This window comes from Mya arenaria, chromosome 10 (genome assembly GCF_026914265.1).
Source record: "Mya arenaria isolate MELC-2E11 chromosome 10, ASM2691426v1".
NCBI classification, from domain to species: Eukaryota; Metazoa; Mollusca; class Bivalvia; order Myida; family Myidae; genus Mya; species Mya arenaria.
Genome location: NC_069131.1, coordinates 65910197 through 65931867, shown reverse-complemented (window position 1 = coordinate 65931867; position 21671 = coordinate 65910197). Strand labels below are relative to the sequence as shown.

The 21671-nt window shown below is 36.6% G+C and overlaps 2 protein-coding genes across 4 annotated transcripts; one reads left to right on the top strand and one right to left on the bottom strand.

The window, feature by feature from the left end:
• Positions 1 to 980: 980 nt before the first annotated feature.
• On the bottom strand, positions 981 to 14792 carry LOC128205696 (uncharacterized). 3 transcript variants are annotated; one of them, XM_052907546.1, is made up of 5 exons: positions 14690 to 14792; positions 10018 to 10163; positions 9118 to 9274; positions 6095 to 6631; positions 981 to 5416 (listed from the first exon to the last, which is right to left on the bottom strand). In XM_052907546.1, the coding sequence occupies exons 2-5, from the start codon at positions 10111 to 10113 to the stop codon at positions 5022 to 5024; spliced, it is 1185 nt and encodes a 394-aa protein (XP_052763506.1). In that variant the 5' UTR covers positions 10114 to 10163; positions 14690 to 14792; the 3' UTR covers positions 981 to 5021. The 3 variants fall into 3 exon arrangements, with proteins under 3 accessions (XP_052763506.1, XP_052763508.1, XP_052763507.1); XM_052907548.1 differs by lacking the exon at positions 14690 to 14792 and adding an exon at positions 14615 to 14632; XM_052907547.1 differs by lacking the exon at positions 14690 to 14792 and adding an exon at positions 14512 to 14595.
• A 1784-nt stretch (positions 14793 to 16576) lies between these two features.
• Positions 16577 to 20441, top strand: LOC128205703 (uncharacterized). The gene is made up of 3 exons (XM_052907598.1): positions 16577 to 16790; positions 19377 to 19481; positions 19662 to 20441. The coding sequence occupies exons 1-3, from the start codon at positions 16758 to 16760 to the stop codon at positions 19851 to 19853; spliced, it is 330 nt and encodes a 109-aa protein (XP_052763558.1). The 5' UTR covers positions 16577 to 16757; the 3' UTR covers positions 19854 to 20441.
• The last annotated feature ends 1230 nt before the right edge of the window (positions 20442 to 21671 follow it).

The window sequence follows — 21671 nt, the reverse complement described above, 5'->3', positions numbered from 1 at the left end:
TCCATGGTCCGTAGTGTCCGTGACCCCCACATACTACATTTACCTTCTTTAACTAGCCCTGATGTGGAGGTGTCCCCGGACATACAGGCATCCCGCACACTAAATAGCCTCGACTGCATTGACCGAGTCGGTTTCCTCTGAATCCTCAGGAGGCTCAGTTCCCATTCTAGATGTACCTGTTCTTCAACATCCTTTGCCTAAAATGCCATGCAGGACCTGGAGAAGGATGTAGATTTGTGGCGCCACTCCCGTCTTCATGTTCAGCCGACGATGCTAGCCTGGTGGAGAGAAAATAATAATTATACAATACATATATAATTAAATGAATCAATAAAAGTGATAAAACTTTTGTGAATGGAGGTACTGTCAAGTAGTTTGTTATTATGCAGACTATGCATAAACATAATTTTAAGTCACTTTTATTCCTTTGCAATTACGAGCTAAAAAGTTTACCCTCTACATCATTGTTAGCTCGGACAGCTTGTGTGAAGATACACCACTCCTCCTTTGTTCAACACTGGGACCACTGCTGGTCCAAATACTTAAGCAAAGGGAGCACTACCTCTGAACAAGTGTAATCTTCTGCAGTGGAAGGTTTGCCAGATATGTTCTTGGTGTAGCTATGGTAGACTTCGAACCTTTCAGAACTATGCATCACAAGTCCCTCAGTTCTTACTGTACTGCGTTGCAAGTCCAAGTCTCTGTGTATATGATATATATTATGTTTTCCATCCTTCGACCAATATCTTAATGTTCTTTTTATAATTTGTCTGTATTAGTATACAATATCTAAAACATCTCCAAAGATTTGTTTTTTACTTGCCACATTATAATCTGGCTGTATGAATAACACGATTTTTTTTATTTTTTTTATTTCAGTTTAGACAATGTTTTTTTTTCTATTAGTATGTATCTGCACTGTCATCAAAATAGCCTGACCCCAATGTAACCAGATTTCAAAACACTTCCTTCACTGCTTTCCATAATCCTTTCCCATCATCTAGCACCATGCTTGCTACGGCGCTCTGCCCAACGATAGTGTTCTTGATTGACCTATGTCAAGTGTCTCGAGTTATGTAAATTAATTGTACGATGTAGTAATTTGTGAAAATCCTAACCTTTAAAGCTGCACTCTCACCGATTGAACATTTTGACCACTTTTTTTTATTTTTTGTCTTGGTGTGAGCCAATTTTTGCGAAAATTCATGGAAGGCAGTTATTTAAGACTACTGACAAAAAATTAGAATGCAGATTTTCATAAACAAGTTCAAAAATTGATGTTTTATGCCTATTTCTTAAACCGTAAGTAACGATTTAACATTATTTTTTAAACAGAAATATGAAAATCTGTGATTTGATCTTTTGTCAGCAATATTATATCATTAGTTTGCAGATATTTATGCAAAAATTTGCTCTTTCCAAGACAAAAAATAAAAAAGTTGTAAAAATGGTAAATCTTTGAGAGTGCAACTTAAACCAAACTTGACGTTAAGTTGATCAAGGGACATAACTTATATTAACAATTGAATGAATGGTAAAGGAGTTATTAGTGAGACTCCCAACTTGCCCTAAAACTTTTAACTGGACACAATGTGCCCTAAAACTTAAACCAAAGTCCCTAGTCATTCAGGGGCCATAATTTGTATTTAGGATGATACGGAGTGATGCAACCTTATTATGAGTTGGTCCTCAACAACTGTGTGAGGTATGAGGTGAATTGAAAAAAAAGGTATTGTAGTTATAATTGGAAATGCCAACTTGCCCTAAATTTTATTTGGATGCCGACACTGGGGCTAGTAGTGTCGCCCACCATATTTGTCGTAAAGTCAAGCTAAAAATATACATTTTGGTTTAACTAAACATATTTTATTTTCTAAGAACAAACATATGCAATAGTATACAAAGTAATAACTATAAGGATTGGGCTGGAAGAAGATAAACAACTTCTGAGAGCTCTTTCATACCGTTGATGAATTGCAAAATGTGAGCATATCATGGCTTTTTGGATAATACAATTTAACACATGTCAGTTTTTATATGTGGTTACGTACATGTAAAACTAAAATAAGTTAAATCATAGAATATAATGTTTTAGAGGAAACACAATTAAAGTGCAACGTCAAAGACGCAACAGATCCCTTCAGAGAAAACATGCTTGACCCTGGAGGGTCCACTGGTCTTTATATACAGTAAATTCTCAATCCCCACTGAGCCCGGGGTTTGCTTATTTGCATATTACCAACCAAGTAAACATACCTATTATGAAAGTACTTTCATCTGTAACGGAATGTTATACTATGATCGCACATCCGCCGCCTACAGCGGACCGTTACATTAGAAGTATAAAAAGGAAATCTTTTGATGATCTTTCTTATGTAAAAGAATGGATAACTGCATGAAGTATAGTGTATGAGAATAGAGTGAGAGGTTGGAAAGCAAAAGAGAGCATGAGAGTAGGAGGATTGGGCGGCTAGAACCTTTTTGTTTTCGTTATAAATGTGTGAACAGAATTGAATATATATATAGACTTATTGGATTCAGGACGAAGTGATACATTTCCAAACAAGATAGTAAATAAAGATGGGGTGCAGAACTTCGAAATTCCAGCCAGTAGCTGCATCCGTATAATGGAAAAACATGTACAAATGAGGAAATAGTGGCGACAGTTTTCTACAACGCCACAGCTGATACAGTCTGAATTTTCAACAATGTTTTTTGGAAAGAGATAAGCAGCTAAAGCACTGCAGTTAGTACAAAGGGGCATATGCATTTCTTGAAGTGATCTATTGCCGTGATAAAGTAAGCTGGAAGGTACTTTCGGGATGTTGCTATTTAACATATTTTTGAATGATGAAATAGAGGCTGCACTTTGAAAACTGATCGGAAGGGCATTAAAGCTTCGGATTACAGACGGTAGAAATGAATTATAATGGTAGGATGTTCAGGCTGGAATTTCCTGATAATGATCTGCGTTGCGCGACCATTAGTTATAAGAGATGCCGACAGTTTGAGGGACTAGGTCACAGAGATACTCTGGTGTGAGATGATTTTTCATTTTGAAGAAGATCATTAGTTTGTACTTGTTACGTAGCTGTTCTAGAGTTTCCCATCTTACTTCCTTCATTAATTTTGCTATAGATATAAGTTTTGTTGCACCAGTAGTGATTCTTGCGGCTTCTTGTTGGATTTTCTCAAACTCTTCTTTTTTTGTTGTGTACAATTGTCAAAGAGGATATCGCCATATTCCAAAATACTTTTTTAAGGTCAAATGAAAGAGGTATACATAGTTTCAAGAGATGTACAATCCAGCACATATTTTAATTTACGCATAATATTCATTCTCTTCCAACATTTTGTTTTAATGTAATCAATTTGGGCACTCCAACGAAGGTCGCTTGAAATAAAAAAAATCCCAAATGTTAATGATGACCTACTTTAGTGACCTGTTAGTCACGCATATGTATTTTAAAAAAAAACAACATAATTTGAAAATATTTTTTTTTTCTGTCATATTTGATTAATTTTTTTTATCATATTAGGTTAATGGACCAACACCACAGACAACTAACAATCAAAGCAACTAAATAGTTCACATGTTACCTAAGAAAAACCTTTAACTTGCCTTGGTAAACCTGTCTTTCATTTCTGGCCATTGCCTCGGAAATGTATTACAAACTTAGTGTTTATTTGAGAAAACCTTTTATAATATCATATTTTAAATCATATTAAAATATCAAATATGTGGACTATATATGTGAACAAATAACAATATGTGATGGTACATTAGCATACAGTTTTATTGAAAGAATGTTTTAAAAAATCAACAAATTATTTATTATAAAAAAATTCAAACTACAATTTATGAAAATGAAAAAACTGCTCATAATGCTCATTATATAGTAATAGTGTGCATATTTTTAGAGCTCTGCTGTGTTTATCAATATATCACAGCCTACCCGGTATTTACCTTATAAATGATGTGTATAATCAAGCAAGAAAAAATGAATGCACATCTAAAAGAATAAGGATAATAAAGTACTTTGTAAGGATGTGCTTTACTCTTTATTTCGAATTTGTGGCCCAATCCCCTTGCATGTTTGATTTAAAGCTGCACTCTCACAGATTGCCAGTTGATTTTATTTTATTTTTTGTCTCAGAATCAGTTGATTTTTGCCTTCAAATCAGTCATATAAGATACCCCACTAAGAGCTGATTTCAATTGCTTGGAAAACTACCTATAAACTCATTTTTCTTAAAGCGCTAGTAATGCTTTAACCATAAAACATCAATTTTTGAAGGTAAATATGAAAAACTGCGATCTGATATTTTGTCAGCAGTCTTCTATCCAAAGTTTCTAGACATTAACACAAAAACTGGCTCATTCCAAGACAAAAAAATAAAAATATTTCATTACAGTCCAAATAAAAAAAATTCATAACGGTCCATCTGTACATTTAGAATGCTTGTTTTCTTTTGTCAAAAACTTCAAGTTGTTGCATAACAGATTTAAGTCCCAAAGACAAATGCCTCAGTTATTTAAACAAGAGCTCCGTGTTGCTAACACCAATGCTCCTCTCGTATTTTGCTGTCAAAAAAGGGGCATAACTCTTTAATATCATTGAACAGTTATTAAAACTAGAGTGTACATTTGTACGGGTTTCATTTCAATATCTTGAAAGGTTAAAGTATTGCATAACACTGCCAACTCTAACAACACCAAGGCTATGTCAGTACCCTGACTTTATTTCATTGAAAGACCTGACCTATGTTACCTAAAATAATCACCGTTGTATTCAATATCAAGTGTACTACATGTACATTATGATTATATATCTATAAAGAAATGTGTCAATAACTCACTGAAATCATATGCCAAAACATATTGTGATGCAACATTAATTTAATACTTAACATTGTGTTACTCAAAAACTTTACTTCCTGAAACTTTATTAACCAATTGACATAATGTCTGCCACTCTTTTTCCTTATGCACGTTGAACATATGCAGATCATTATGGTTTCTACACCACTTGACCTTCCTGTTCGGGCTGGTTATCTTCTTCTGCAGTTGGATTATCTTCCTGTCCAGTCAGGTTATCCGGCTGGCCAGTAGATGTACTGTCGGCCCCTTCTTTGTCCCTATGCATGGTGTACACGTGCAATCGAATATGGTCACTCCTTGAGCTGCGATACTCACAGTGCGGACATTGATGGGCTCGCTGTTTTTCGTGCAAGCGTTTGTGTCGATAAAGGTTGCTTGCAAAGGTGAAATGTTTATCGCACAGATCACATGCCAAGGAGCTTGGCACGCTAGACCCAGCTACCGGGGTCATCTTCATGAGGATCTGGAATTCATCGTTACCAGACGAGTCAGATGACTGGTCGTTGTTGCACGCTGGGTTGGGCCTTTTCTTCCCTATAAAAAAAGAAGATAATACTTGATGCCTCGTTGTCACTTATAATTATTAAGCATTATTCAACAAAAGGCAAACATTAACTGAGATTGGACAAAAAAATATGTTTCGGACGAGGCTAGGTGTGCAGATCCATGTTGTGGGAAGTTTAAATGCAAGGATGTAGCAACAGGATTTTGTGTGAAATATTTGTAGCACTCAATTCGATTTAATCAAGCTGAATGCATACAACAATCTAGAAGTACAAACAACTTTTTTTGCCAATTTCAAGATTGCTACAATGAATGGTGTCATGATAAAATACAATGGTCATAAAAACCAGTTGACAAATCCAGTGTAGTACTTTCAACACTTTAGGAATGAGGCCAGGGCCTAGCTGATTGAGAAAAACTTTTATTTTGATTAAAATTTGGAATTCCAATTTTGTTGAGAAATGAACATTAATGCCCTTAAAAATGTACAGATATTATTAAGATTGTTTCTTTAAGAAACAACAAGTCTAAATTATAAATATAGTTTGGGTGAACCAGAGTATTTTCTCTTTTTTTATTTAAACTTTTGGACACACATAATATTTGAAATTTCATTTCTACAATTAGGAAAAAAAAATCATATGACGGTGCAAAATTTCACTTCCAAACTGACAGAAAAAAACACTGGGCTAGCACCAGAAAACTCACCAGTCAGGTAATCTGTACCATCCAGTCTGTCAATTGATACAGGAACATTTAGTCCATGTTGTACACTAGTATCTGCAGCTGTGTAACTATCAGGTTCCACATCTTCATCATTCCCATAGTTTTCTTCAGTCACATGTACATCGTTTGTTTCAAACATACTTGTACATTTCTCCTTGGTCAAACTAGGACTGTTATATTCGTTATTTTTCATAGCAACCATTTTATCACCAATTCTGTAAACACCTGACCACGAGTTATCATAACTGCGCACAGTTTCATTAGTCATTGTTTCCACACGTTCAACTGTTTTTCTATCATAACATCCATCTTGAGTCGATCTATCTGAACCATCAACGTTTTGTGTTTGACACTCAGACATAATAAGTTTTGATTGGACGTTAGGGTCATCTGCTTTCTTCCCTTGCTTTGATGTATAGGGCTGATGTCGAGGTGTGCCTCTATTTGAGCGATTTGCTCTTCTTGTTCCTGATTGGTTGGACCTGTTGGCAGAGCTTCTGTCAGTTTTGTTATGGTTGCCTAAAAGGTACAAAAGAGATATCATTAGCCTGAAACTATATCATTAGTTTTAAAATATTTCAATAGACTAGCCTGAAAATATTTCATTAGCCTGAAAATTATTTCATTCGCCAAAATATTTCATTTCATAAGCAAAAGAATCTTTCAGTAGATTAGCCCTAAAATATTTCATAAGACTGAAAATATTTAAAAAGACAAGCCTTCAAATCTTTCATTAGCCTCAAAATATTTAAACAGATAAGCCTAAAAATCTTTCATAGATTAACCTGAAAATCACAAGAGATCAAACAAGTCTTTAATCCCAAAAAGTACAGCAAGTAGTCGTTTTGAAAAGGTTTTCATCTGTGTTTCAACTTTAATTTTGCTAAAATGCATTACTCCTTGAATTTAAATTTATGTGTCCAAACTATGAATTTTCATAATGCAAAGGACCCTGGCTCCACTCGGAATAAAGTGAGAAAAACACTGAGATACGTAAACATTATCCCTTGGTGCAACCCTCCATAATTTCCAATGCCAGAGATTCCTACCTTAATATTCATGTTAATAACGTCTCTGGGAAAATGTATAGTTTCATTGCAATATCTGAAAAGGTTTTATGTGATAGCCAAAATTAAAACTTTTGCACAACGACAACAGTGCTGACACCACTACCAACAACAACAAGGCTGACACCACAAACAATGACAACAATGCTGACAACACTAACAACAACAACAACAACAAGGCTGCCACCACCACCAACAACAACAACAAGGCTGACACCACCAACAACGACAACAATGCTGACACCACCACCAACAACAACAATGCTGACACCACCACCAACAACAACAAGGCTGACACCACCACCAACAACAACAAGGCTGACACCACCACCAACAACAACAAGGCTGACAACACCAACAACGACATCAAGGCTGACACCACCACCACCAACAACAACAAGGCTGACACCACCACCAACAACAACAACAAGGCTGACACCAACAACAACGAGGCTGACACCACCAACAACAACAACAATGCTGACACCACCACCAACAACAACAAGGCTGACACCATCACCAACAATAACAACGAGGCTGATACCACCAACAACGACAACAAGGCTGACACCTCCACCAACAACAACAATGCTGACACCACCAACAACAACAACGAGGCTGACACCACCAACAACAACAACGAGGCTGACACCACCAACAACGACAACAAGGCTGACAACACCACCAACAACAACAAGGCTGACACTACCACCAACAACAATGAGGCTTACACCACCAACAACAACAAGGCTGACACCACCACCAACAACAACAAGGCTGACACCACCACCAACAACAACAATGCTGACACCACCAACAACAACAACGAGGCTTACACCACCAACAACAGCAACAAGGTTGACACCACCAACACCAACAACAATGCTGACACCACCAACAACAACGAGGCTGACACCACCAACAACAACGACAAGGCTGACACCACCACCAACAACAACAAGGCGGACACCACCAACAACAATAACAATGCTGACACCACCAACAACGACATCAAGGCTATGTAAATACCAAGACCTTTTTCCTTTCGGGCCTAGAGACTAATAGATAATGTCTTGATAGTTTCACCAACAACAACAAGGCTGACACCACCAACAACAACAACAAGGCTGACACCACCACCAACAACAAAAAGGCTGACAACACTAACAACGACATCAAGGCTGACACCACCACCACCAACAACAACAAGGCTGACACCACCACCAACAACAACAGGCTGACACCACCAACAACAACAACAATGCTGACACCACCACCAACAACAACAAGGCTGACACCATCACCAACAATAACAACGAGGCTGATACCACCAACAACGACAACAAGGCTGACACCACCACCAACAACAACAATGCTGACACCACCAACAACAACAACGAGGCTGACACCACCACCAACAACAACAAGGCTGACACCACCACCAACAACAACAAGGCTGACAACACTAACAACGACATCAAGGCTGACACCACCACCACCAACAACAACAAGGCTGACACCACCACCAACAACAACGAGGCTGACACCACCACCAACAACAACAAGGCTGACACCACCACCAACAACAACAATGCTGACACCACCACCAACAACAACGAGGCTTACACCACCAACAACAGCAACAAGGTTGACACCACCAACACCAACAACAATGCTGACACCACCAACAACAACGAGGCTGACACCACCAACAACAACGACAAGGCTGACACCACCACCAACAACAACAAGGCGGACACCACCAACAACAACAACAATGCTGACACCACCAACAACGACATCAAGGCTCTGTAAATACCAATACCTTTTTCCTTTCGGGCCTAGAGACTAATAGATAATGTCTTGATAGTTTCACCAAACAAAAACAAGTTTTTTTATATAAGGATAATCAAACAAGTAGCAGTAACGAATGCTTACTCTGTAGACAGAAGGAGAGGAATTTTGACCTCAAGTTGTAGTTCTTCTGGATGAAGCTGTTTCCGCAGGCAGAGCCCATCTGGGTAAGACTCCCGTCATGAATGCTCGCGGTCAACACAACCACTTCCTCATCGGTGTTGCTACACAGCTGCTCTACCTGAAGTGGATGTGGAAAAAGTTAATGCATGTGAAATGGAAACTATAGGGACGACTTCTTTATGCCTAAACATTAGTTCAGTACAATACATTGTATAATATATATGTGGTCAGTCTTCTCAGGACCACAAATATTATAACGAATATATACATGTACATGCAACACATTTACTTATGCTGCTCTACAATAAATATTGATTTGACTACCGAGCTTATATCAAATAACAACCATTTTCAGTATTTACAGAAATATTTGAGTTACCAGAGTTACCATTAAACTAGTTTATCTCTCCATTAGTTTAACACTAACTGTTATGAGTATTTTTATCAGTTTGGTTCGTCATCATATCAGTCCTGTAAAATTTGATGAAAATCTTGTCAATGGTAAGGAAGTTACAGCTGAGACACAATGATGAAAGAAGGACTGTCAGATGGACACACAGATCAATGGACAATGTGGGCATAATAAAAACATTCATTACCCCAGTAAAATCCTAACTCTATACAAAAGTCAGTACTTCACATAATAATCAGTGCAGTGCTTATATGGTAGTCAATGCTCTAAAGTGTAGACGGTGCTCTACAAGGTGTAATAACTTAAGATTTCATAAGCTTTACACACATTTATTCTCGAGTCATCTATTCTCGAGTCAGTGCTCAATAGGGTAATCATTTCTCCTGAGGGCAATCAGTCCTCCATAATTATATAAGTCAGTGCTCTACAGGGAAGTCCTAACTCCTCACCAGCTGTTGTATCTGTGCTCTGAGAACGGCCTTCAGGATGACCTTGTAGCCGGGCACCTCCTTAATCACATCCATATCTGGACCGGGACTATTCATCTCTTAAATTGTCTTTAAAACAGAATATCTTTTTCTGTTCGATCTGTGTCCTGGAAAACAATAATTTGATTAATGTTTTTATATATGATTGGTGAAAATATGAACTATGTTGCTTTGGTTATTGCTTTAGTAGTGGAAAAAATGATACAATGACCTTATATTGGTAAATCTACATTGTCGGATACCCCTGATACACTATTGCTATATTTTTGTTGTGAACTGTTGGAGATTAGACAAAGAAAATCTTGTAATCATGAACAATTAATATAGCAGTTTCAATGGTTCCTCTGAAACTTCTCCACAAATCATGACAACTGACAGTAGGACTGGGAGATCTAATATTTAACTTTTTTTACGCTTGCAAGCACCAAACAAGAGGCCCAAAAGGGCCTATGCTCTACTGGCATGGCTTTTGTGGTCATATCAATCTACAGCATGTATGTATGGGTAAAAGGCAACAGACATATATAGTTTATGTTTTGTGTTTAGGTTACCTGAAAACGTAGCACGTTCAACATCTGAGCCCAGAAAGTATTGTGAGCAGATTAGTTGCATGAACTATTTTAATATGTGCCAAGTAAAAGTCATCTGACAAAAAAAAAAATGCTTTCAAAACTGTACTCGTAGTAAAAATTTCTGTAGTTTTAAAAGTTAAAAAAAGTTGGTCAAAAGGTCAAAGTCAAGGGCATCCTAGGACAACATTGATCAATTTGAACAAACATTCACAATCAATTGTGCTGAGATGGATGCAAGAACACACAAAAAGATTTTCAAACCTTTCCAGATTTATGTTTACCAAACCTGTGAACCCTGGGTGTGGCCAGTAATGACACCAGGTGCATAACTTAAACATTCACAACCAATTTTGTTAAGATGAATGCGCAAACTACAGAACTTAAAGCTAAAAAATGGCCTTTGGGCTTTCAATAAGAACAAGGCAGAGTAATTCACAAAATCAACTGCAGAAGCAAAAAGCAAATTGTCCCTCAAAATCCTAGACTTGCAAATTGTCTCCCTTAACTCTAGACTTGAATTTACATGTACATGTAAACTTGGCTAAAAATAGAATTCGCTCATGCAGACCTGGCTAAAAACAGAAAGCAATTCTTTAAAACTTTCATGGCCCATAATCTAGGCATTTATGGGCGGATCTGGCTGGTTTTCGAAAGGAACCGAGCTCTAATGGATATCTAGATACTGTACAAGTTTCATCGAGATACAATCAAAACTGAAGACTGTACCGTGTTCACAACCAATTGTTTACAGACGCACGAACGCACGGACGCACATACTACTTACACATTACCATCGCATAAGCTCTTCTGGCCTTTGGCCAGTAGAGCTAAAAATCACAACAGGCTGCAAAGAGAAAATTCAGTAACAGCTATTTTCACATTCTATAGCTGAAATAAAGACAAGGAGGTGATCGATGCATTGGGCCAAAGCGATCTAATAACCCAATCACCTTAATACTATGCCTTTACCTATGATGTTTAACATTTAGAATCAGACACCTATAGGTTTTGTTTTTCAGCAGTATGACTCTAAAAAGCAAAAATCCCTGGTTACACCAATGTTTTCACTGAAAAAGTCAAGATTAGATATGAATATTGGGGTTAAAATAATGGAAAACTTTTCATTGCACTGAGGACCATGGTCAAGGACAAGCAGCTGTAGGAAACAGTGACATTAAGGGCCGGTAGGAATTCAAAAGTGGGTGGGGCAGGTCAAAAACTTAAACATTTAAAAATGCTTGTTTTATTTAGATTTGAGAAACGATCTTTTTTGGGGTTGAGACATTTATTCTTGGCGAGTTATTTAGGAGTTTTACAAATTTTACAAAAAAAAAGATTTTAACAGATTTTGGATCAAAAAGCATTCACATTATTACGGAAAAGTCTGTCGACATATTAATTTTTTTTTATAAGTACTTCATTATTATGTCAAAATGCCCCCAGAATACTTATCCAACAATGTCTTGAGAGATCTTGATAATATTTTGTCAAATAAGAATGTTATTCAGAAAAATAATGAATTTTCGCGGATGAAATTCATTTCCGGGTTACAAAAATGCGTATATCTTTTTAAAATAGCTGCAATCAACACAAAGCCACAAGACATTGTTGATTGGGAAGTCCCGATAAATTTGACTTACAAACACAGGGATGTGATTGACCTGGCAGTCCTAGGGCTGAAACTTTTTCGGCCATGGGTTTATGGGGTGCTCTTGGGGTCAAAAGCGCACTGCTGTAGAAAAAAATTTGGCTTTTTAGAAGCACTTTTGAGGGCTCTCATGACTTTAAATTTGAAGCAAACTGGAATATAAACTTAAACAACTGAAAGCAACCAAATAAAAAAAATTCAAGTAAAAAAAATCCCATATTTTGGGGGGGGGAGGGGGGGTCTCTGGGACCATTGGACAAATCACATCCCTGAAACATATTCTTTTTGCTTTACGACATTTCCGGGAAAGCGTAAATGATTTTTTAATGAAAATCTAATAAAATATTCTTTTGTAAAAAATGTTCAGCTCCTAATTACAGCTTTTCATGTTGCATCGATATGAGTCAATTTTTGCTAGTTAAATATTGAACCTCAAAACTACATAGAAGTTGATTTTTTCAATCTTTTAGATTTTTGGTCCTTCAATCGACTTTCTCATCGCTGCAGACCCTTAAGATCAGTCATAAGCCTGTGTCAGGAGATGATCCCATTGTGACTGTCACTGATCAGGCAAGAAGTGACACTGATGAGTCTAAGCCCCCCCCAAAAAAAACCTGTGTTTCCAGTGACATGGCGGGAAAAAAAAGGGTCAGTAGGTCAGGATTTTTTTTTTTTTTTTTACACTTTCCATATCATGCAATTTTCTGTTGCATCAGATCAATTATCTTATCTTATATCTACGCGTTTCCTTATTTACAAAAAGTCTGATAAAACAGCATTGTTTAATGTCTGAAATCATTTCCTTACCTTCAACTACCGTAATTTCCTGCCAATTTTGCCCATGAAATCTGGTACTTTTTTGTATACAATACTCGTTTTTTTAGGGAAAATCCAGCACTTCAATTTCAACAAATCTTTGATAATGTTTCAGCCAAACAGTCAATTATCAACTTAATTTTTAATTTGCTTGAGGAAAATCGCCGATTTTCTTGTCAACTGTGAGCCCCTGAAACTAGGCATTCAAGTGGAGGTAGGTTAATAAAAGAACAAGTAAACGCGGATGTGGATTTATCTTATTTTCGTACATTACTACAATCAAAGTTTCATTCACACTTATAGTGAATTCAAACATTTCCGTCATTGTTTTAAGATTCCCAGACAACGATTATTACTTTTTCGATCGTTTGGTATTTTCGTACCAGTCTAGGCGAAATCATGGCAATCAAATGGGATCATACAGTATCCGACTGACCGAATTAGATACAAACCATAGCCACGCGCTTTTGATTTTACGCCCCTCCTGCTCTGATGTCACAAATTGTACCGTCTGATCTGCAGCCGACACATTCCCAATAAATGTGTTAACTTTCACAGGTTTTTGTTTGGATTTCAGGTGATCGGACTTAAATAAGGCGAAATAAATAACCATTGATAATTGCGGATAAATTAATATAAAGATAAATGAAATGTGTAATGGAACCTAGCAGTAAGCCTGCATGAATTCGCAAAGCCTAATCGTAAGAAGCCTGCATGATATACGCAAAGCCTTATCGTAAAAATTAAGTTTTATTTTGGACATGTATATGGATAAATAACACTGCGAACTATAATTCAGAATATTTTCATTAAAAAGACAGCAAAATATGTCTCCGGTGATCAACTACGTGTTTTGACCATAAACATGCGTTTGCCAATTTTAAGATATCTGACAGGGTTTGCCGCCCTTCGCCATTTTGTATTTCCATCTCGGTAATACATAATCAGGAATTAAAGTGTATTCTCTGGGGACATTGAAAGACAAACAATGAAAATAATAACTATATATTTAAAGAAATATATATTTTAACAATAGAATTTATTTGTTTTACTTTTATGTCTAAAAAAAGATTAGGGTCGGCAAGGAAAAAATAGGGTCGTTCGGGTTACCAGAAACACAGGTATATTTTTTTTTGCCTAATATTTGTGACGCCCGCAATAAGGGCAATCGCAACCCATCTTTCTTAGCACTTAGTCACGTGATAATGAACCAACGACAGAACCTTCCACTGCTGAACTATCTCACGGTGATGAACCTCCATAGGACACCACTGACAATCTAAATATTTGTTTCATTTAATCTCTGTTTGTTTCTTAATTTGCTAAATATATTGCTAGAATTTTTGATAGTGAAATTGAAACAGAACTATTAATGAAGACATGTGTGTGAGAGGAGATTGGGCGGAGTAACCTCATTACCTCAGGGCGTGGCTAAGCCTAAAGGGGCGTGGCTTAATCTAAAGGGGTCTGGCGTAACCACCACTGCCTCTGCGTCCATACCCGGTTTTCGGACAATACTAACCTCGGACATGAACAATATCAATACTATCTGACAACAGTAATTCTTTTTAAAATTAAATGAATAAATAATACTAACCTGAAAAAGTCGAGAATTTCCTAGAACTTTACGAGAACCAATCAGAATACAGAGAATCTTTAGAAAAGACCAATCAAATATCGGAGAAAAGGCTAGCAAAAATAATATTAGACAAAACGGCATTATGCAGACAACAAACGGTTAGACGTCCCTTGTATAGTGCCTTTGTCACACGGGGTCACACACTTAAACACCACAAGCGTCTGAATTGTTTGTCACTAAAATGTTGATTTAAATCATTTTGGGTACAACTGGAATAAAATAGAGAAAGAGTTAAAGTTGATTTAACTCTTATATCACGTTAAACATAGTCATGCAGTATATCAGACAGGGGCGTAGCTAGGATGTCCATATTGTGTACGCGAGCACAAGTCCGATGGCATGCTTCTTGAAGCAATAAAATGTGACTGCATCTATTGACGTAAAATTTGCGTTCTTCTACCTGTGATATAAACAATCAATAGCAAAGAGGTATCCCGTGCCGCTGCAAAACCGAAAGTAGGGTGTTTATATGAATTTACCATATATTTTAGACTGTTAATTGCCATTTGTATGAATATGATATATAATTGAATACATGTAATATGTATGGGGTGTACATAATCAAACCAGTGGTTCATTTAAGCCCGCAGAACATGCAGAGGCGGTGGGCGAGGCAAGACATATCAATATTGTGTAGCTTATTGTGGAGTTGCAGTAATTGAAAAATGGGCACATTACTAAAACAGACATAGCTATAACATTCTTGTGTTCCGTGGTATACTTCTTTTACACATGACATACTTCCTTTCATAAGTTTAATGCGCATTTACTGGCTTGTTGTCCATCACCAATTTGTTTTCAGCAGAGAATGATCGGGGCATGTGCAATGAGGGTACCGTTTCAGTAGATTTCAGTAGATTTCGCAAAGAGGGTACCGATATGGATATGCACCGTGTTTATCGTCGACTGTAAAATGCTTCACCGTAGATAGATAATTCTGTATTTGTTCCGTTCAAGAAGATAATATATGAAGTTAACTTCCTATTGTTTAGTATATTTAAGTCTTGCGTTTGAATTGTTTTGAATCGAGCCGGGTAAAAATTTAGACGATTTTTCGGCATACGTTGAATCAACCGCGGTTGGCGTCTGTTTAGAATTTACCAATCCGTGTCCATAATGTATATGTTAGGTTCAAAACTTAAGTTGATATTTACATACCAAACAACGGGGTCTACTCTGACTTAAAAAGGTCGCGGTTAAGACCGCCGCCCCGCCGCCCCCCCCCCACCATCACCAGAGCCGTTGTTTTGGCCTCTCCTTTTGCCATTATATCGGTGCAAAAATAAAAATTAGTTATGAAAACGGAATGCAAATATATTTATTTTCAAAGAGTTAAATTACGAAACATGTTCAAACATTTGCTACATTAATCAGTGTGTAATATTAGACTCGAATATAACGGAGTATTTATGGAGATTATTATTGATAAGTAGAGATCGATTTAAATAAATTTGAGTTATGAAAATATTTCCTTGTTGGTAGCAGTCTATGCACCACAATGCACTTAATTAAAATCGAATGCTATACTAACTGATACATTATAGCATATGTACAAAACGCGACACGCGAATGTAACGCAGCATTTATTGAGATCCGAAATGAAGTTAGATTAGTTTTGTAAACAAGTTTAAGTTATAAACACATTTCCTTGTTTGTCGCAATCCATGACCCTAGATGCAATAAAGATCGAACGTTATACCAACTGTCAGACTGATTATTACAAACCAGAGATAAAGGGAGCCTCGGACAAAAATCGAAAATCAATGACAGTACCGCACTGACAGTATACAATATACCGAACATTTATGTTTACCGTCAGTAGTTAAGCGATATATCAAATAAGAGTTCTTTTAAGCATACAAGAATAAGAGTATTACTAATAGAAGATCAATTTCCGATATTGCGATATGTTATACGAGAAAAGGTGACAGAAGTTACCTTCATTAAGTTTTAATTGAGCAGTAATTTTGTAATTAAATTTTTAAAGTTGCTTACGGAATACATCGTTTACTTTTAATTTGAAATAATGTGCAGGTGGGGATGTACGACAACTAATACGGTAAATATCTTTAATACGTTCTCCTTATTTTAACGTATTACTTAAACGATCTTTCATTGTATAAAGGTATTGGACAACTTGTTATGAACATACACAAGTGTACACTTTGATAAAAATAGACATAGAGAGGCTTTAAACAGTATGTGTACTTTTTGTATAAACTTCATAATTAAATTGGCTGTCAAACATATTATGAGGTACAAAAGTGTGGTATAGCGTTACCTTAGCTAACTCGCAGTTTTATTATTAATGTCTTTTATCTATCAGTATAGGAGATTAAATAAAATGGACATTAATGCGACAAACCCGGTAGTCAAAAATAAACTCGTCAACTCTTCCTATTCTTATCTGATTAACTATCATAATCCAAGTTGTCTGTATTAGGAATGTTATGACATACTTATTTTTGAAATGCATAGAGGCTTCCAATGACAACTACGGGGAAAATAAAATATGCAGGTCTTAAGACATGATTGTTCAATGCGTTCGTGAAAGTAATAAAGATCAAAGCGCAATGAATACTCAAGGAAACAAACAAGACAACATAGTCAGGATGCCACATAATCCTATTATAGTCTTTGCATAATTTTAAAGCAATGTGCTTTCCAGAAGGTCTTTAGCAAGTAAGACTAAAATATTCCCTAAATTAACTTGGTAAAAATTGATTTACTTTACCTACTTTCATTGACAAACATCAAACAGCTCAGGCTAGTGGTTACTCATTAAATCCTAAATTTGTTATTTAAGCCTGAAATCAATCAATTTTCAATAGCTTTTCTGCAAAATAGGGCATTTCATGTCGCATTTTTCCCAATATATGTTAACAACAGAGCTATTGTTAGAACTTGTGATGGTGTTTGTAATTCATTGTTAATTCGTTAAATGTCTTGAAAATCCTATTGTATAGTGGTAAAACACTTGACTGTCAACATGGGGGTCACAGGATCGATACCCCGCCTCAGGACTCATCTTCAAGGAAGGGCGCCAAACGGGAGTCTCGTGTGACAGTGCACTTTATATCCGTTCAATTCCCCGTCTGGGCAAAGCAATATGTGTATATTGTCGGTTTTTTTTAAAAGCTGTGCAAATAAACAAAACAGTATGAACACACATATAGCTAAATTACGTATGATTGGATCATAATTCAACGGAAACTGCAGGGACAAGCCCAGAAGCCAACGTTTTAACGATGATCCTTGTTAGAGGCATATAGTTATATGACCTAACAGACACGGAAAGAGAAAAAACTTAACGTAACAATATAACACTTTATTATGTCAATGAAATAATGCTAGCCATGGGTTACTGTCTTTCAAGACACCAATAACTAAACATAGGATAGGCGTCGGGAATTGTGTAATGTCTGCTCATTATCATTAGCACTGGTTCAAGTTATTTACCTTACCATACCATATACAATATGAGACAGCGATTAAATGACTGTTATAAATCTGCCCATAGAATGCGCAGACATAGTAAATAAACATTACGATATACTCGAAAACGCCTACCTCATACAGATAAACCATTTTAACCCGTATCATTGTTTATCAACCTACCACTTCAAGCACTCGTTTTGATTTCTTAACTTGACTCTGATGATAATGTTTGTGTCATCAACGAATTTGGCACATTGTAAACACATCAATCTTCTTCTTCTTCTTCTTCTTCTTCTTCTTCTTCTTCTTCTTCTTCTTCTTCTTCTTCTTCTTCTTCTTCTTCTTCTTCTTCCTCTTCTTCTGCTCCGGTATGTTATAACTTCAAGACGTGAACAAAAGCACATAGCATATTATTGTTCATGCAACATAGCATATTATTGTTCATGCAACGCCTAAAAGCTCCCATGAGGACATTGTGTACATGTCTTTTGGCCACATGGTGATCCTGCAACAACAAACAAAACACCTTTATTACTAACTTGTATTCTTTTTAAAAAATATATCTAAAGTTCAACGAGTTCCATTATGTCTTTATAAACGTGTACAATGTTATCATTGGTTTCATGTTTACAACGTCAATTACATTATGCTGTAAGTATGAAATAAATAGCATAAGTAGCGTTTTCACAGAGATATAGGTAAAGCCAAAGTCATAGAGAGCTAAATTCGGCCTCTAGCAATAACGTATTTTCCAAAGATCTCATACCCACACTTCAATAGCTGACTGGATTACAAATAAAAAGGCATTTTTAAAGTGACTTACTTAATTGTTCATAATTTGCAACGACTCTTATACATTCCTCAGACACAAAATCGCATGCATGTTGATGATGCAATTAGGTCCAATGCATTCTTCAAAAACAAAATCCCATTCGTGCCAAGTTGTTAATGCGAAGACGTCATAAGTGAACAAAATTATATTTATTTTGATGATGCAAAACCTTAGAGGCTAATGTGTATCGAATCTTCCAAACTGAACAAAATCACGCCGTGGTTTATAAGAGCGTCGAAAAACCATACTCATTTGTTTCCCTTAATAAGTATCTAGCTGAGATCTCTGATATTTTGATGGGTTAGGAAAATAGACGCATTACAATGTTTTTAGTAGAAGATTGATATAATTACTATATGTCATTGCTTCTTGCAGACCTATATGTGTAAATGGTGCGGTACTCGGTATTGCCGGGAATGTCTGAGAGGGGATTTCCTGGGATTGATGCCTGAGCCCACACACTGTCGAATATGCAATCAGGTATTATTTACGCAGATCTGCAAAAAAAAACTCAAAGAGATAAATACACAATTATCACAATTACCATTACGTGGTTATTGTTATATTTTAGGTTTTCCATCTTAAACAATTACTTTCTTTTTTAAAATTTAACGGCTTATAATATACTCTTCATAATTGATGTATGTTTAAACATTGCAGAAAAGATGTCAGGGAAACAGAATAGAATATGTTCCGAGATCAAAGGACGAAGTTGATCCGAAGGCCCAAAAGTCCAAGAGTGCTACAGGCATGCGCACAAGAAGCGCTGCAGCTTCCGCTAAATCCTCGAGGTCGGTGAAAAGTGCACGAGGAAAGTCGGGAAAGAAATCTGGCAAGAAGAAGAAAAAGTGAAAAAATAAGATTAATATGACAAACGATCAATGTGATTGTTTTAAGTAAAACTATATGTCTGTGTGCGTGTGTGTACGTTGTAGTTACTTAGCCTGAAATGTTCGGTAGCGATGCCTTTAAATAGGCCAAAGACCATAAAGGCATATATGGCATAAACACTGTTAATAACACCAATTTGAAAACATACTGATTTGAATTAAATGTTAATAGTGATTGTTTAGTTAAACTGCATGCACTGCAAACGGAGAGTCAAATCGCAAACGTAATCTGCAAACACCTTTACTGAGCATGCGTCCATTTAACGCCTACGGTCGTTCACGTTAACATACTGTTTCGCTTTGTATCCCTGCTGCATCGCAGCGCATACACTGTTATTAGGCGCATGCGTAGTGGACTTTCTCGACTCTTTTTGGCTTTGAAATAGTTACTTAGTAACCCGAAGAACACGATCGAGTTGGTAAGCCGAAAATGTCGCTTTAGTTATCCGTACCTGAACTTGGTTTCACTCGTGGGTGTATAGAACTAAATTATTTTTTCTGTTGTTTGATTTGTTAGTTGAGAAACATGTGCCATTGAGAAATAAATCAAATGAACCCGAAGCACGAGAAATCTTTAATTTGTTACGTACGTCTGAATGGCATCCACTATACATTATATCCATGTTACAGTCAGAGATATGGCGTATTCTCCTGCGTATCTCTAAAACTAACTACTGAAGAGGCGGGCTCGTTAATCTGTAAAGCATCCATGCATGTACAGTTTGCATTGGTTTCACTTCAACCGACCAATGGAATCGTAACTTACAATTAAGACGCACGAACGAAACGCATTTGAAAAGAGATGTCCGAAGACGCTGTTCAAGCGGTACAAATTGACTGTTTCTTCGGTGCAAAATGGCATCAATTTATTTTGACGAGCAAGTTTCTATGCAACAGCAGCTATATCTTCATTTGAGAAGATATTTTGCTCTAAGCTTGACCCCGTGGATGTACTGATTTAAGAACACTAATAAACGCCGCTCAGGACATACTATCATATGTCTGCAACTCCTCTATCCCTCGCATGAACATGTACATGTACCATCATTTCGCCGCTATTCCCGAGGTCTGCCCTAGCTACGGTTTAAAAGATTATCACTAACTTGTCCAACCAAGTAAACATATATGTAACATAATTGTGCTGGAAGAGAGTTCTTCTGGAGTTAAAAAATCAAAACAATATGAAAGCAACAAAATAGCACACAGTTTCGGTGTAATTGCAACTGTTTTTGATAAGTGCAGAACTGTACCGAGTGTACAGAACTTTGTTCAAAATCGAATGATTCGTTGTTAACTATTACATTTAAACTATTTTAGAATTTGCTCATATCTAAAACTAAAAACAAATTAACAGTGCTGCAATTGTTTAAATTTGTAAAAAATACTGCATATCACAAGTGTATACTTGAAACTTCCATAGTAGTAAACGAATTAACAAAGATGATATTGAACAACGTTGTTAATTTGAACAAAGTTCGGAACAATCGACCCAGTTGTAAACGTCAATTAATATGCAGAACGCAGTCGGTAGCAATTGAAGCAGGTTGCTTACTAGGTATTTTCGACGTAACTGTTAATGTAAATTAGGTTGTTGACCAACGCAGTTCTAACTGCGCTGGGGTTGATACGCCCGTGCGCGCATTTATTCGCCAAAAGTTAAAAATGTTATGTCGATCTGCCGATGCGATTTCCGAGATACGGTTATAAAAGTCTGCAGGCCTAGCGGCCTACAGCCTAAAGCGATTTCCGAGATACGGTTATAAAAGTCTGCCTAGCGGCC